Consider the following 18,162-nt stretch of genomic DNA (forward strand, 5'->3'; position numbering starts at 1 on the left):
TCAACAACACATCCCTACTTCTCTGAACTTGTACTCTTCTGCAACTGCTGCATTATGAGGGAAGGATGGAGGGGAAAAGAAAGAAAACAATACAGTGTATAAGCCTATGCAAAGCATTTCTGAAGGACAGGAAGAAAGAATCTGAAGCTCCCAAGCATAGTCTAATATGAAGAAACCTCAAAACACACCAAAACTTGCCCAGACAGACAGTGGCCGATTCAAACAATCCCTATTAGAGGTACTCTTCTTCTAACTAACCTCAGAACAGTTCCAAGAAATCATCTCACAAGGGGCTGCAATTCAAACTAACATGCTTTAGATCTCCTAACCTTCTGCTCATTTTAAAACTGTAACACTAAAGGCAAAAATGTGTGCTAGCTCCCTCCAGCACATCTTTTCTTTCTTGCTAAAACCAGGTTCCTGAAAATATCCTATCTAGTAAGGAGGAGAAAGCTTCTATGGCAAGACCTGGTTTGTTAGCAGTCCCAAAGTAGATTATCTACTATCTTCTATGGAAAAAAAGCAGGAATCGGTGTGGATAAATCATGTTATTTTCTTAAGGTCAACATCACTGAAAGCTCTGTAGCTTACTAAAAAAAAAAAGAAATACAAAAAACAGAAGTTCACTTTACTTCCCACTCAACATGTTTGCAAAGGACACAAAACAAGGAGTGCCAAGGGGTGGTGCTGCCATCCAGAGGATCTCAACAGGCTGTAGGAATGGGCTGCCAGGAACCTCAGAGAAGTCCATAAGGGAGAAATGCAGAGCCCTACCACTGAGGAGGAACAACTCCAGGCACCAGCATGTACCAGAGGCACCCAGCTGGGAAGCAGCCCAGCAGGAAAGGACCTGTGGGTTCTGGTGGGTTGAAGATAAGCCAGCATTGTGCCCTTGCTACTAAAAACTCCACCAGCACTCTGGGCAGCATTAGCCACAGTCAAGGGAGGGAAGCCTTCCCCTCTATGTAGCACTGGTGAGGGGACAGTTTCCATCTAGAGGTAGTCCATGTTGGAATTTTCACTAAGAAATACAAACCTCAGCTTGATGAAACTAGTTTAAGAATGACTTTTACTTCCATGAAACCCACTCCCAGTTCTACATATTTCCACCCTCGGTTTAAGGTGCATTTTGAAGTAATTCAAATGAAGTGAACTTTGCTAACACTGCCTTTAACATCTCACTGTAGAGCTGGTGGAATGTCACACCATGTAGCAATTCCTGTTTTGCTCATCAGCATCCTTAGCAATCTTCTCACATTCACACCATTCTAAATTTAAAAAGTAGCTCTGAAAATGCCTATGGCCACTGCTGACTAAAAGGGGTTTGAGCTACTGCAACAAAGCTGAAAGAGCAAAGGAGTTAAGGAATAAAGTTGGAGCTTACACTTGTTCAGGTTTCTTGTGTATCTCGTTGTCGTTTCCTGTAAAGAAAAAGAAAAAGTTTATTCTGAGCACCTTTGGAAGGCATTTACACAGAACCTCTTGGACATACAGTTCTGCTGCATATTTTTTGTGTCATTATCCAACACTTTGTATAATTTCAACTTGTTTGTAGATTCAAAGATCAAAGCACAGACGAACTCACGGCAGTAGAACCTGTACATACAATGGCTAAAATTAAGACCCAGCAGAGCTCCACTGGGTCAGAACAAAGACGACTCTCATGCTGGGTCCTTTCTCCCAAAGGTGCTATTAATGGATGCCCAGGAAAAAGCATGACTAGTGCAAACACATGCTACAGTTCTTTTGGTCTTCAGTGTTTCTGACAACCTTCTAACACTTAGTGAGCTGGATCAATTTGAAGATGTATACTAACACTAAGGAGACTGAATTTATTTACAGATCCCTCCCTAGACCCTAAGCTAATTCAATTTTTTTTCATTTGGCTTGCTTTTATTAGGGAAGATTAATATTACATTTCAATCATAGAAAGATGACTGAAACTGACTCAAATAATTTTCTATTCTTTCAAAAAAATCCTTGGACAACACTTCACTTTTGCTCTCCATGAAAAACCCACATAATCAACCACTGAGCAAAGACTACATGGCCTAACACTCATAAAGGAATCAAAGCCAACTTTTAATAACTGGAAGTCTTAAATAATCAAAGAGAAGCACTACCTTAGAATACCAGCCGGTGTGCTTAACATACTTACCCAGGAAAGGAATGTGAGTGGTTCCAAAGAAATAGGTCCTTGAACAAGCCAAAGGTCCCTTTGGAGATACACACTGCACTACCTGGTGGTCAGTATTAATGAGACATAGAGAGACCTTAGTGAAATAAAGAATTGGTGTAATAACGAACAATAAACTAAGTTCCCCTTAAGTATTCTAATAACTGATATACTACAAGAAGCATACAACACAGACTTCACTGGTTTAAAAAGAACTACTTACGTTTTCAAAGGTCTATTTCATTTTTTACTTGACCTGAACGATTCAAAGGCTTTGGAAAGGAGATGAGCTCTGACTTCCATAAGTGTTAACAATGTGTTTTCAGCTTCCTATGCCAACTGCTCTTCTCATGAAAAGGGAAGTGTGTCAGGTTCCAATAACTATGCTTGCACTTGGCTTTATTTACTAGTTTCATGGTACCCTATTAAAACAGTTTCACCTGTACCTGTAAACAAACCATCTTTTTAAGAACAACGTCAGAATCGTGAGACAAGAGATGGAGCAGGTACTGCATCATAAGAAAATTGTACTTGCATTCTGAGAGATCACACATGGACTCAACTGGAACGTTAACATGGGGAGAAAAAACAAAATTGGAGGTGTCTTCAGAGAAATAAAGTCACGGCAGCAAATGGTGAATGAGATTTCACTGGAATGCTAACACAACTCTTTCTTTCTCAGGCCTCTGACACACGTGAAGTGTCCGGAGTACCCATATTCATCCATCCATCAGGCAGCTACGTGTGAAATGTCGTGACAAGATCATAACATCAATCCCTCAATCACACGTTCACTCCGCATGACCTGTACTCAACCACATCCACCTCCTCAACAGCACAAACTCTGGACTCGCACAACTGACGGACACTCCCAGGGGCACAGAGATGAGCCAGCAGGGAGAACTACACAACACAAGCTGCACTCTACCTCTCCTCCTTCGCTGTGAGTTACCTTCTTGATGCACCCAGCCCAGCCAGGCAAAGGATCTGAATTCCCTGGGGCCGCTTCCCCACTTACGTCCCCTGCGCAGTAGTGCAACAAGCCATCGACCTCATCATATGTTTTACAACTAAGCTTTTACTTGGAAATGGAAACAAGTTAATCTTACAGCTTAATCTTAACATTCGTTGAACACCAGAAAGATTTTCAAAGTTAGGAACTGTTCAGCTCCTGAAGCATATGCTGGAATTTGGATGTACATACTGGATATACATATGTATTCTTGTGTACTTACAAAGCCATTATAAAAGAAAAAGCCCAAAACAACTTGCTGTTTCTTAAAAGAAACAGCTAAATAACCGAGATTCAATCAAACTCCGTGTGTCAGAGTTAACTGTATATGTATGTATATGTATGAGTTAACTGTAGTGTATGCCACTATGATAAAGATTTTACTTCTAGGATGAGCATCAGCTATAATTCGCTCTCCCTCATCCACACATATACAGCACCACAAGTTTAAAAGAAATAAAAAGTAGCCTTTAAAGGACTGCTTTCAGGAGTCCATGATTAAACATCCACATATTCTGAATTGGAAAGAGGGAAAAAAAAGCATCTGATTGTTAAGAATCATAGAATGGCTTGGGTTGGAAGGGACCTCAAGGATCACCAAGCTCCAACCCCCCTGCCACAGGCAGAGCCACCAACGTTCACATTTAATACTAGACTAGGCTACCCAGGTCCCCATCCAACCTGGCCTTGAACACCTCCAGGGATGGGGTATCCACAACCTCTCTGGGCAGCCTGTTCCAGCATTAAGGTAACATATGTTCTTCTGCATTAAGGTCTTTAATGGAAAGCAAGTGTTTTAAGGGCACAAAAATATATAAAGGCAACAATATACCCCCCCCCCTTAAAGTGTTGGATAATTACTGAAAAACCTTACCATGTGTTTAGCTGTGCTCCCACCAAGGCCAGTGTTTCGAACAAGGTGTCCTTCTGATGGAAAATTGAAATTACCAGAGTTCAAGTTTTCTTTTGTTGAGTGGCTACCAAACAGAACGAAAGGCTGCCGGCTGGGGCTGAGAAAACAAAATAAAAAAGAAGCCATTACTACCCAGATACTGGAGGAAAACTGGAAGCAACAAACGAAATCCAAGCTTTCAAGTATGATGGACAAACTGTTCAATTCCTCATGCTTAGAATAGGACAAACAACTTGATACAGCTACACTGATAAAAGTCATAAACCTTCCCACTGAAAAGACCAAGTTCCAAAGGAAAAAGGACTCGAATAAATCAGACTTATTTATTTAGTACACAACAGCACACCTCAAAACCCTGAAATAAGTACAGTAGAATTCAACAAACTCAGTTTGGTTTTAGTTTCTGGCTTGGGGCCCATGAGCCAGCTGCTGAGATCAAGGCTTTTCATTATTTAAATGAATAATAACACACAATTCTGAAAACAATCAACAGTGGGGTTAGTTCAACATCATGGAATTCCAAATAAAGAAGAATCTGCACAGACGCTGAGGAGCTAAGCAACCTTTATTTAGCTCAAAACAGCAGAATGCTTGCTTTTGCAACACAAACCTCCCTCCTCTCTTTGGTGAAGATTCTGGGCCGAAACAAACTTAAGATGACCTAAATTCCACCACTTACGTAGGCCAAGATTGAGTTTTTAAACTGTCTTGTTTTAAACGTTGGTTTCGTGTGTTGTGACATGAAGTAGTAAACTGACTCCTTCAACCTTCCTATTTTAGCTGTTTGTATCATAAACAGAAGATCCAAATTTTCAAGTAAGTTCTTGAGTTTATTTTGATACGCGACCATGAAGAAATTGATCATATTGGAAAGAAGACTTGATCTTATAGTGACATTCTCCATGTAGCATCTACAGAATTAAAACCCAAGAAAATCTGAGGTATCCCTTGTAAAAGTGCCTCTGCACAAATGCAAAGACAAGATGTAATATTGGAACAGACCTAAAAGGAATTACAAGCATCCTTCTGGCATCAGAAACATGGAAATAACCTTCAAGAAACTCACACCACCACAATTTCACAAGGAATAATGACTAATACCTGTTATCTGTTATATGGCTTGAGATCATTCCGTGACTGAAATAACTTCTGAAAGGCTGTGAAAAAGAAAAAAAAAAAAGCATTCTGATTAAAGAGCAAATGAATAGAATGCGATTTGTTCTCTTTATTATCAAGATCCAATCCGAATTTTCTTCTAAGTTTCCTCAACCTTCAAAAACTACTTCCCTTCTATGTAAACAAACCTAGACACCATTAAGTTCTATATAAGCTTAAAAAAAAAGCAGCCACTACCAAAAAAGCAAGAAGCAAATGCACTGCATTATTTTTATCCATATTCTATGTTATAACCAGTCATGCCTGAGATTCAACTTGTGAAGCCTCAACTTGTCAGTGCACAAAGAGGAGCTCCCATTGAAATGACACTTGATCCACCTACAGAGACGTGCTGTGCAGATCTAAGGCAACTAAGCTGTACTATCAGTGAGCACTCTCAATGACATCATGCAGTCCCGTGCCATGTACAGATAAGATGAGTGGTGATCTTGAAGTACAGGTTTTGATTCCTCAAACATAAAAGGTGAGATGGGGTAGGCAGGGGAAATAAACACAGCAACAACTTGGAATGCTTATTATTACTTCTATATAGATGACACCAGTATTTCAAAGAGTAACTGAAGTAGGCATACCTCCCCTGCCTGAGATTCTGATAGTTCCAGAATGAAGGGAATTTCAGTGTCAAAATTAGCAAAAAAGTTGGTCCACTGATGTTCAAAAGTCATTAAATCCTAGAAGAAAAATATTCAACATTAACTGTTGAGTGCTACACCAGAGTAAGAAGTCACTGATGTTACTCAATGAACCCAAATTACATTTCTGTATGCAGTACAGAATAGAGTCTGTAAAATGACACAGAAAGAACAAAAACATGTAAATATCCTCTAGCTGTTAAATAAAAAAGTAAAAATAAATATGAAATATTCTAAGTTCACTCGACTTTGTCCTTACTAAGAAAACCAGGCATTTTTAAAATCAAGGTCTACAAAATCAGAATTGTACAAACAGTTTGTTCATTCATTTCAATGTTCTAGAGAAAGTTTCAAGTCAATAATTTTCATGCTGAAGACTTATAAGAAAACAGAAGGGTAAGTAACCGTGCTTCAGAATAGACTTATGTCCTACAAAATGGTCCCAGGTGTTTATCTCCCTTCCAAATAGGCAACAATTACTGATGATTATTAATAGAGAATACTCACTGCCTAAGCTGCGACATATTACAAGCTTATTTTGCTGCCAAACTAGAAACTGAAGAATAAATTAGCAACCTTGATCCCTGAAAATCTGACCTACATTTAGAGATGGGATTGCCATCAATGCAGAAGTTGGTGTGCAAGCTGTCCCAGCTGAAATAACATCCTATTTTGAACGCCTGAACACATACAAGGGGTATTTTAAACTAAGATGGGAGACTTAGGTTACATGTGAGCAGGAAGTTTTTTCCACACAGAGGGTGGTGAAGCACTGGAACAGGTTGCCCAAGGAGGTTGTGGATGCCCCATCCCTGCAGGCATTCAAGGTTGGTGACCCTGCACATAGCAGGGGGAATTGAAACCAGATGATCATTGTGGTCCTTTTCAACCCAAGCCATTCTATGATTCTATGGTAGGTCAGAGATGCAGGAAGTTCATTGTGAGAATTCATGTAAAGACAAACAATGTTCATGGCTCCATTTTCAAGCACTGAGATCTGCCCTCCTTCAACTGAGAAATCACTTTACAGTGTGTGTTTGTATTTCACAGAGCTCCAGGGTAACCACTATGTGTCACTGTTATCCACTTAAAGCAATTATGAAGCAATCATGGAAGTGTTCTTTCCTTGAAAAACGGCTGCATGTATGGCAGTTTTTCCCCTTACTACAAAGGAAGGATTAATGCACACAAACATACAGCCCTCTGTACTTCGTACACAGTCCTGTGACCTGAATAATGCCATTTAGGGACTCTTTTTTTAAGACTTTCTGGCATCTTCCTATGAAAAAAGGTTGAGGGAATTGGGTTTGCTTAGCTTACAGAATAGGACTGGGGAGCCCTCCTTGTGAGCTTCCAATATTTGAAGGGTGCATGTAAGCAGGAGGGGGAACAGCTGTTTACAAGAGTGGATACTGATAAGACAAGGGGGAATGGTTTTAAACTGAGACAGGGGAGGTTTAGGTTGGATATTAGGAGGAAGTTTTTCACTCAGAGGGTGGTGAAGCACTGGAACAGGTTGCCCAAGGAGGCTGTGGATGCCCCATCCTTGCAGGCATTCGAGGCCAGGCTGGATGTGGCTCTGGGCAGCCTGGTCTGCTGGTTGGTAACCCTGCACACAGCAAGGGGTTGAAACTACATCATCGTGCTCCTTTTCAACCCAGGCCATTCTGTGATTTTAAGAGTTACAAGGAACCCATGTCTAGCTATTTTCAAGTTCTGTAGGCTCTGCAGCTGTTTGCAGTATTACCTCAAAGAGCAAATCCTCCAAGGAAACAGGATCCATCTTGCTGTATGTTTTCCACAAATCAACGCTGACATCCATTAACTGAAAAATATTTTAAATGTAATTCTGTGAGAAGTGCCACGAGAAACATCCCATATACAGGTCTGAGATGCATTGAAAACAGACCTACAGCATACTGCCCAGCCACAGCCCTCCTTAACTCTGCATTTAGAAGTATTTTTCCATTACTGGTTACAAAGGAATGGACTGGAAAGGATGCAAATATTCTGAATGCTCACCAGCTTCAATATGCACAAAGCCTTGCTCCCATCTTTCAAACAAAACTCTTTTGAAAACTCAATTAAACAGTTAGGAATAATGGCAGCTGGTGCAACCAGAAGGGAAAAGTCCATTTTCTGCTGATTTCAGGTGCTATACAATTGCCCATTCACATTGCATGCAAAGTTGACATTTAGACAAAGCTGGCTGAACCTGGCAATTAGCACTGCATTCTTCCAAGCATTAAAAGGATGCATACAACAACACTCTTCAAAAACACACTGCTGAAGGACACCTGCATCTGAATGACTTCTGCTTGTACTCTGTCCCCTCTAAGCCTCACTGTTTTACAGAGTTGTTTCAACTACTAATATGAAGACAACCATTTCCCAAACAAAACCAGATAACAGTATCTCAAGCAAATCGTATAACATTTATTCTACCACATAACACCCACGACATTTCTTATAGTTCCTACAGTGTTGTTGTGTAAGAGAACAAGTGCCCTAAAAATACTGAAAAAAGGTTAGCAAGCTCTCAGTGGATTTAAGATATTCTAATTTAGCAGCATTGAACGCACAGCAGAGGGAAGCTAAGTTTGAGGATCAAGAAAAGCCATTCCATTTTAATAATGGAGAAAGTATTAATTTATAGACCATTTACAGCAATCCCAAATGCACTTCCCTCCACAGATCGTTTCTCCTTTCCCTGCCTGTGACACACAGCAGCTGCTTGACAGAGAACCATGCAAAAGCAGTTATGTAAAAAGCTAAGAATGCTACTTCCCACTTGAAATCCCCTTATGACTTGGAGGAGGAAGGAAGCAAGAAGTCATGCTGGAACATGGCTCAGAGGTGAAGTAACATGCTCACTGCTCCAATTTTCTCAGCAACAGCCATTTTCTCAGCTCATTCTACAGCATTCATTACTAAGCAGCTTCTCTTACAGCACTCATAAAGATCTGCTCCCAACTAGCAAAGCTGAAGGAGTTGTGCGTCTGCTATTAGGATACCACAGAACATAAAGAAAAGCATTCTAAATCACAGCAGAAGGCTCCAGGTGAAATAACAACCATTTAGCCAGGACTGAGCATTGGGCAGCTCATAACAGTCTTTTGGTGAGTCTTGTGTCTCCATCCTTGGACATTCAAAACACAGCTTGGAAAAACACCCAATTTAAAAGCTGAGCCTACTGTGAGCAACAAGTCAAATGATCTCATTTTTGGCTAAAAATGATTCCATGAATCTACTTCTGTTTCAAAAAGGATGACGTAGGAAAATGAAAAACTGAAGTACTCACTTCATACTTCATGGTAAAGAAGCCATCACCACCAATTCCTTCCAGTGCAAAAGCCTGCACTATCGGCCACTTCTCGACAATGAACATATCAAAGATCTGTAGATGACCTGCAAAAGAGAAGATTCACATAACCATTCTCTCACAGACACTGTCAGCTCCTGTACAACCTTAGAGTGCTCTGAGATTCTAATAAGGGCTGGCTCTTGATTATCTTATTTGTCCAACTTCAAATATGTGCGTTTTTGTGAGGAAGGCAGCTTTTGAAGACTTTTCCTTCTCTACACCTCAAGTTTACCCCTTTTTCCAGTTATCAGCCTAAGAAAAGGTATTACTCCTCCTTGAAAATCTGTTTCCGAGAGCATTTTTCTCATTCAAACTCTAGATAACAGGCAAGAAGCAGTGCTTATCCCACAATCTTCTATTCCTTGGCCATAAGTTCAATATAGTCATCACTGCCCCCATTTTAGTCAGAATTTTAGGTTGGGGAAGGGGAAACTGTTCATTCTGGCATAGCAAAACTCACCAGTGGAGCTCTAAGTCATCTGAATTGAAGAATAATCACTGTCCTTAAGACACACACTTCCTGTAGGGATTTCCTAACAAAGGGTCTCCATCCTTCCCCCTGCCCCAATTCATTAAGGATTTCACAGGCAATGAGAGCATATCACCTTTTCCTTAGGGGAAGCAAAGAATCATAGAATGGCTTAGACTGGAAGGGACTCCAAAGATCATCAAGTCCCAACCTCCTGCCACGGGCAGGGCCACCAACCTCCAGATGTGGCACTAGACCAAATAGCCCAGGGCCTCATCCAACCTGGTCACGAACACCTACAAAGTTTCCAGATGCTGCTGTTTAAACTTCAAGAACACCAGCAGAGAGAAAACGTAGTACTGTTACTGAGAAAACAAAGCTAATGAAAGTACTCTGCTTCGAATCTGAACAGTTAAAAAAAAAAGCCAGTTTCTTTTTAGGAGAAAAAAAAACCCAAACCAAGAAAACTACTTGTCTTTCACCTACTGTACCACAGATGAAAAACCCCACAGTGAGTAAGCACATGCATTGCTTTGCTTCAGTATTACTCACTGTTAGGGATACAGCAAAATACACTTTACTGAACAATGTAAGATTAAATTGCTCAGAATGCAAGGCTGGCTACAGATCATAACAGGAAGCCACCACACAGCCCAGTTTCTTCAGTGCTAAAATAGGAAACCTGCATAACGAAATGTTTATTCTTTCTTTACATAAAGGGGCATTTATCAAGCTCCCATCTCAACAGAGAACTTCTGTAGCAGCAGAACACACTCCTCTGAATGCAAATCACTTCTCTGCCTCACACTGAGAGCATTCACTCTTCACATGAAGTCTATGGGCTAACGTTTTTCAGAAAGAAACCTAACTCCTAAGCAGGAAAAAAAGGCCAGAACAATCCTTATTTCTTACCAAGGGCAAAGAAATCTTCATTTCTTGAACTGCTCGACTTGCATGCTGCAGAGCATTTATGTTAAGCATAAAGCAAACCAACCTACCTTGGCAGCTGTATGGAATACCAATGCGACTGCAATCTCGAACCATGTCTACAAAGCTGGAAATCTTGAATTCTTCTGCAGCTTCTTCATCTTCATACTGAAAGACAACGTTCAAATTAGTTGGACTGTTAGTTTTACCATGAAGAGGACATATATTGTAGAGCTTTAATGCTTTAATCTCACAGCAAGCGTCATATCATGTAATCCACCAAAATACTACCTACAGCTCCCAAAAACTAAAAGAACCTCTTCAACCTCTCTGTTTTGAAGACTACATCATGGCACGGACACATTCAAGCCAATGGAGACTTTTCCTATTTTTTAATCCAGCTTTACAGCAAGGTTTTTAATAAGGCTGTATGAAGGCATAAATGCATACCGTATTTTTCAGTTATTGGTGAAATATTTTCAAAGTCAACTGTTTGATCCTGGACAATTTTTCAACAGTGAAAGATATTTTGAGAGTACACCTGGTGTGCCACAAAGAAAACAGTGGGGAAAAAAGCAAGTAGATCAACAGCATTAATAGAGGACAACAGACTGACTAGTTATGCCTCAGGTCACAAGCAAGCAATGAGAACTAATTCATGACTGCAGGAGCAGCATATGTAAGAAAAGCAGGAGGAAAAAAGTCACAGCCAACCTCATTTCATGAGACACTTGCCTTTCAGGGCATGATCAAAAGGCAGAGGTGCTTTGCTTACCTTTTATCCTATTTTACTTTACATTGCCTAAGGTAAATTACTCGATCAAGAACTTTCTATATGCAGCTCTTGGGAGCTTCAGGCTACACCCAAGACATTTATTTTAAGAACAAGTTCATTTCAGACAAGCCTGAACTTAAGATGCAGCCTAAGTTCCTCCATGATGTGTTCTTTACTCAGTCCCAGAAAACCAGATCAAAGTTTCAGGTCAAAGCCAAGCACTAAAGAACTGCCAATTTCTCAAAACTTAAAATGCCATCAGAACAGGAACTGGTTTTCTGGCAGGATGCTAAAGGCTTGCTATCTATTATTGCAGACATATAAGAACCAGTGCAGTATATAACCAGTACAGTCATGATACTCAGAAAGCTTATACAATTCCTATCTTACTTGGCAATAAACTCGTGTCTTACTCAGCCATTTTGAAAACAAGCATTCCTCAGTTGTATGCTTCTCCTTTCACTAAGACAGAATATCCTCTTAAATTAGAGTAATAGAATGGTTTGAGCTGGATGGGGACCCTTAAAGACCACCTAATCCAGTTCCCTTGCAATGAACAGGGACACCCACAGCTCAGAGCCCTGGCTACATTTCTTTGGATGCAGCCCAGGATCCAGTTGGCTTTCTGGGCTGTAAGGGTACACTGCTGGCTCACATCCAGCTGCCACCCCACCATTATCCCCAGGTCCTTTGCAGCAAGGCTGTGCTCTGTCTCCATCTCCCCCAGCCTGCACTGATAGCAGGGATTGTCACAACCCAGCTTGGATTCACTGAACTGCTTGAAATTCCTGTGGTCCAGTTACAGAAAAATAGGAAAGAAGGAAGGAAGGAGAAACAAAGGTTTTGCCAGATTTATCAAGAGCTACAGAGCCAGGTATGGCATTACTTGCTGTATTTCCAGAGCAGTGTTTCACTTTTTAGAAAAGCAAGCAAAAATTATTTCTATCACTGGCAAAAAAAAGAAGGCTGCTTGAAAGCCACTCCAGGCAATCTTTGTGTAAACAGGATGTATCTAAAGATTGACACAGCAGCATTCTTTTAATTGTGTGGGGTTTTTAGTAATTCAGAAGTAATCTAGGAAACTGGCAATTCTTATACATAAGAAATGAGAGGAAGTGCTGCTGCATGAATGAGCAGTGTGATGCAATGAAATAAACCCTGTATTTTCAGCATTAGAAGTCCCAAAGTTTCCCATTTGTTTCTGTACAGTTTACCTTTGCAGCTGGATCATTATTTCAAGCTACCACTGTGTGATTAAGGTGACTGCTTACCAGGACAAATCATACAAAAGCCCATAAGCAGATGCAGCTTATTTTAAAATAGCTTAGACTGCAGTTATGCTAGCAGCAGTGTGTTAAGAATGCCTCCATTCCTCATTCCAAAATGCATGGTTGACTGCCTCCAGGCATGCTGCAAGATTGGTCCTTTCAGCAGTGTGTTTCACAACATGAAAACCTTAGGAGGTCAAGGTTTAAGATTTTGCTATGGTGTGTTTTAACTGTTGCTCAACTGTTTCCATCTTAACAGCAAGCAGCTAACCACGCAGAACTCATAGGACCCTATCCAGAAGACTGTTTGGGACTGGTATAAAAGCTCAGTGGAAGGCCACCAAGCACAACAAGGGGCTGGAGAACTCATCCTGTGGGGAGAGGCTGAGATTCTGCTATTGCTCAGAGGCTGTGGTTGCACCTCATAGCTTCCTTTCAACATCTAGGAAACAGTTACTGAGATGGCAAAGACAGGCTCTTCACAGTGCTATGCACTGGCAGGTTGTATGACAAAGAGCAAGGTTTGAAACAAAAGGCATACAGATTGGATAAGAGGAAACACCTTCTGTCATCAGGACAGCCAACTAATGGTAAGACAGGCAACCAAGAGAAGTTTTGCTGTCATCATCCTTGGAGGTTTTCAACACCCAGCTATAAAAACTTGATCTGATCTCACTGCTGACCCTGCATTAAGCAAAGGGTTAGACAAGATTATTTCTGAAGGTCCTTTCTAACCTAGATTATTTCATAGTTCTGGGATATAATCTCACTAGAAAGCAGCCCCACAAAAACATTGTTAATTGTAACCCCCATCACTTTCAAGCTGGAAGCAGAAGGGAACAAAATGATTGCCTCCCTGACCTCCCCATTTATTCTTCCACTAGTTTCACCCTTTTTCATCAAGGCTCCTAAGACACCATTCGCAGATTTCAGCATCACTCTAATTTAGAAAAGAAACAGAACTTAATGGAGAAATTTGCCCTCGTAGGACTGAATAAACACTACTCCAGTCTCAACTGGAATACAAAGGCTCATACTCTGCACCTCAGTAAGCACCAGAACTAGCTGCAGAGTAGCACACAGTGGCAACAGTGCTGCTCTGTAATCCTACAAACATAAAGAAGTGGCACAGTCCTTGGCAGCTAAGCAACTGATTGTCTGCAAGCACCTTCCCTGGTGTCATTCACTGCAAAAAATAAGAATGGGCAACTATTTCCATTCTTTACTCCTCTATCATTACTAGAATAACTACAATACACGTAGCTCTTCTAAGAATACCTTGGCTTTTAAGTGCAAGATGAAACTCTTATCCAGTAGCCGCATTCTGATTGAAGTGAGTGGCACAACCCAGCCTTTCTCATTACTGAGATAAATACCACTTGAAAGGAACAGTTGAAAGTTAAAACCAAGACAGATAATAGAGTTTACTGATTTTAAATGCCTAACTAAGCCAATCTTTTCTAATATTCCAAAACTATTGGCATACAATGCATTAAAACACTGCTTTGATAGCAAACACAGCCATCATTGGAAACCACAATGCTGACTGATGTATGTGATTCAGATCCTGCATTTTTTCTAGCCCACGTTTTTCCTCATTGAAAGATCACTGAGTCATATCAAAACAAGAGTAAATTAGTGGGGGAGCAATTTCTTTTTACGTGCCAGCAAATACAGAGTACTCAAAACATATTTTTCTTGCAAACACTTGCAAAGCAAAATTAAAATGATACATAAATTCAGATCATTCCCTGTGGAATATGAAATAGAAAAGGAATTCCAGAGAGAATGTAAAAGTTCCATTTTGAATGAGTTCATTAGAAAGGTATTACTAAAATGCAAGTCTTATCTGCACCCCTTTTCCACTTACCTCATTTTCAGTTAGGCAGTGAAAATGCAAGTTCCTCCAGCAAGCCACGTATGGCAGAAGATGATTGTAATTCACAGGGTTACAGTACAGATGGACACTATCAGGTTTGATTAGTATGATTATGTCTGCAACAACCAGAACAAGCATTATTTTCCAGCACCAGGACTCCATAACTGTACAACCACAAAACGAACACAGGAACTGAACAGAAAACACTTTCCCTATACTGTACCTCATTAAAAGAAACTGTTTAACTATTTAAATAAACAATCATCCCCCACTTCTCTTTTTTCTCAAAAGGAACAGTTGGCAGCCATACACTGCTCCAACTACAACAGTACTTTTCACTGGAACAACTGTGGGTTTATTCTGAAGTCTTGCAAAGAACTTGCATCAGCCTGTCCTTTGACAAGCCAAGAGTGTCAGAGATGAGCACTCACAGAGCACTCAGAACTGTAAACTACAGCTGCTCTTGCCTGATATTACATCAGGAGGTTGCTCCAACTGAAAACCAGCCTTGCAGCACACAGGATGGAGACTTAGAGCTTCATAAAAAGAAAATAAGGGAATAATGCACACAGTGATTGGCTGCCTTTCAACTATTACAAAAATGAGTAAATATGTTCAAGTAAAAGCGAAAAACAACCAAGAGTATTTTAAAACTCCATTGGTTTATCACACACTGATTGATATCAAATGAACAAACATACCATGACTGAACCAGGACTTCTCATAGTCATTTCTCCACGTTCATAACATCTGAGTGGGGTATATTTGAAAACAAGAGCTCTTTGGGAGTGCTCTCCATCAAGTTTTCATACAATTAGAGCGAGGTGTGTCCCTTTTCCCAGCTCATTCCATCTCCAGAAAGAGGAAAGAATGGGTGAAAATGCTAAACTTACCATCAAGAACTTCTTCAGGAAAACCAGTTCTTTCAAAGTCATTGTTACTCTGATTATACAAGCCAAAAAGCAGATAGTTGGCCAGCTCCCTGCAGCCTTCATTGTATCGACTGTCTATTCCTGCAAAAGCAAAATCATAAGTGAGATGTTCTGCATTAATACAGTACACTTGAAACATTTGGGTTCTTCCCAAATAAGAAAGCTTTTTAAATAGGAGTTTTATCTGAACACTTTCTCACGGTCAGGGAGCATTCTGCTTTAACATAGTGGAAAAGCAGGGGAGGGAAAAGGGAGTTTTTCAAGTTTGTTGCTACACACTCTCACTCCTCCCTTGACCTAAATCTACAGGATCTGCTTTAAATAAAGTTTGCAGTGTTCTGAAGCAACAGAATTTCAACCTTAGTGATACAAACGTGACATCTGTCGCATGCAGTGTTCATTTTAACAAATATGTTCTTGATTGAAGCCTCCTAACAAACTAATCCTGTGACCTAAATCTCCTGCTTTGGAATACATGATTAAACACTATCTTGCAAGTATTACAGTATAATCCCTGAGTCACCAGAAAGCCACTGCAAACTTCAAACAAATAATCAAAAAGGTATTCTGTCCAAATGGTACACAAATTGGAATTATGTGACCTGACTGAAACCATTCCACGATGCTCCAATTCTGCACATTAGGAGGTGTTCCCTGACAAACATCTGCATTGGCAGCTCATCTGGAACTCAGGTCACAGCACAAACACGACTCAGCTAAACAATCCTCAGACTCAGTCCTCTGTGCTCCCTCCCAGGAAGCAACCAGCCCTCTGCTCTTGAGAACTATTGAAATGTAATCAGTCACCTTGAAATCCAGGATAGCATTTGAAAGCTGGCACACACAATGCGCTGAAGATAATCTGGTTTACTGCTGACTTGCCTAACTGAAGCATCTTTTGAAGGCAATCAGATGAGCGATCAATTGAGAACAAAGCAAGAGTTAGGATGGTCCCCTTCAGTGACAGCAAGCTGTTAGATCAGTTGTTCTGCAAGGAGGTTACTGATGTTCCACAAGCAAACATCTCTTACCATACCCAACACTAATCTGACAAGACATCACCAACTGTGGGCTGAGCAAAGGAAAAGGGGCAAAAGTCACAGCCACTTCCATCCAGCCAGGCTCATGACTGTGGTCTACAAGGCCTAAGGAGCCCAGGTGCTGAGCGGCAGGGACAGGCAAAGAAAGTAACAGAGTTAGTAGGAAAAAGGAGGAATAAGAAATCTGGGAGAAAAATTAAAAAAAAAAAATCAGAGGAAAAATGAGAAATGCCCTTATTAAAAAGGTGTAGTAATCATTGGAAGAGTTTGAGAGAAGCATCCATATGCACCAGCTCTTTTTTAGCCAGGATTTTTCATACTGTGGATTTAGCGCTATTCTACAGATGGAGTTAAAGGAACATTACGTACAGTGGAAAATAAACAGGAAACGAGACAATGACAAAGATAAGATGCATCCAAAAAGTCTATCAGGAGCCCTCAAGAGAACAATGGGGAAGGCCAGCAACTAGGAAACCCACCGTCTGGCTCCAGCAGAGCTGCAAATTTAGTAATCTCTGTTCCCAACTCATCACAAGGGCGTTGCTAGACAGTGACTCAGGCCAGCAGCCCACCGCTGCCCAACAGCCAGTGCTGCAACCAGTGCTTATCTGGCCTCTCCAAGCTGATTCAGTTCATCAAACAGGCTGAGGGCCAGGCAGGTATGGAAAGCCTGTCAGCTCAGCAAGATGTACTGCGTGCAAGATATCAGAAGAACACCAGAACTGATGCAAAAAAAAATAAAGAGGAGCAGACTAGGGACAGATTCAGACACCTTCTTCAGCAACAAAAGGTTACTCAGCCCTGCCATCTCACATATTTGCCATTTCCCAGTTGCTAAGCTGACAAAAACAACCTAGAGGGAGAAGAAGTGCTGCTTTCTGTGTCCTAGCCAAGCATTTGTGGCATGCCCTCCTGCAGCAAAACCAAGAGCTGCTCTGTAACATGCTGAATGCCCTCAGGAGTACAGGAAGGTGATGCTGGAGAAAATGGACAGATCACCTTTTGCCAGCCATTCAAAATCATCACATAGCTGTGGAACTGCCATGCAAGATTTACTGTCCCTGAAGGGGATAGGAAAAGTAAACGTCAAAGTCCATTAAAATGTATTATCTACACGATAGATCAAACTACAGATCAATCAGAAGAGCTACAACCCACAGACAGATTTACAGATACAACCTACTGAAACCAAACACACATCCTTGGGAATCAGATCAATTTAACAGAGAGCTAAAAGGTAAACTGTGAGCAACACAGTTTATTTTTAAAAGTGACAGTGTAATTTAGGTAGGTCAATATTTCTTAACAGACTAAACAGCAACACAGCCCCACTGAGGTTTCTGAAAGACACATCTGACACACATCTCTTCTCCCCTGACCTCCACGTTCCTTTTTACTGTCACTTGCAATGCCTTTGTCCCCAGCAAAGAGTGCACAATGCCACCGTTCAATACTTTAAAATATCAGACCCAGGATTATTTGTAATTAGCCAAACTAAAGCTGGGGCAAGAGAAATCCATTAAGCCCAGATCATTAAATATAGCCAGGAAAAATATAACATGTGCTGACTGCTGAAAAAGTGTAAGATTATCTGCTTTG

At 40.8% G+C, this 18,162-nt stretch overlaps 1 protein-coding gene across 1 annotated transcript in view; it reads right to left on the reverse strand.

The window, feature by feature from the left end:
• The window catches only part of DNAAF9 (dynein axonemal assembly factor 9), a gene marked incomplete at both ends in the record, with an annotated part of 63,640 nt that overhangs the window by 36,041 nt on the left and 9,437 nt on the right, over positions 1–18,162 (reverse strand). The window contains 10 exons of the mRNA XM_079534860.1: positions 1,385–1,421; positions 2,159–2,240; positions 4,063–4,198; positions 5,203–5,258; positions 5,850–5,948; positions 7,657–7,734; positions 9,211–9,317; positions 10,741–10,837; positions 14,583–14,707; positions 15,485–15,604. Of these exons, the coding sequence (XP_079390986.1) occupies positions 1,385–1,421; positions 2,159–2,240; positions 4,063–4,198; positions 5,203–5,258; positions 5,850–5,948; positions 7,657–7,734; positions 9,211–9,317; positions 10,741–10,837; positions 14,583–14,707; positions 15,485–15,604 (937 nt within the window). The remainder of the gene's footprint in view (positions 1–1,384; positions 1,422–2,158; positions 2,241–4,062; positions 4,199–5,202; positions 5,259–5,849; positions 5,949–7,656; positions 7,735–9,210; positions 9,318–10,740; positions 10,838–14,582; positions 14,708–15,484; positions 15,605–18,162) is intronic.

Source organism: Tetrao urogallus (assembly GCF_951394365.1).
Source record: "Tetrao urogallus genome assembly, chromosome: 4".
Classification (NCBI taxonomy): domain Eukaryota; kingdom Metazoa; phylum Chordata; class Aves; order Galliformes; family Phasianidae; genus Tetrao; species Tetrao urogallus.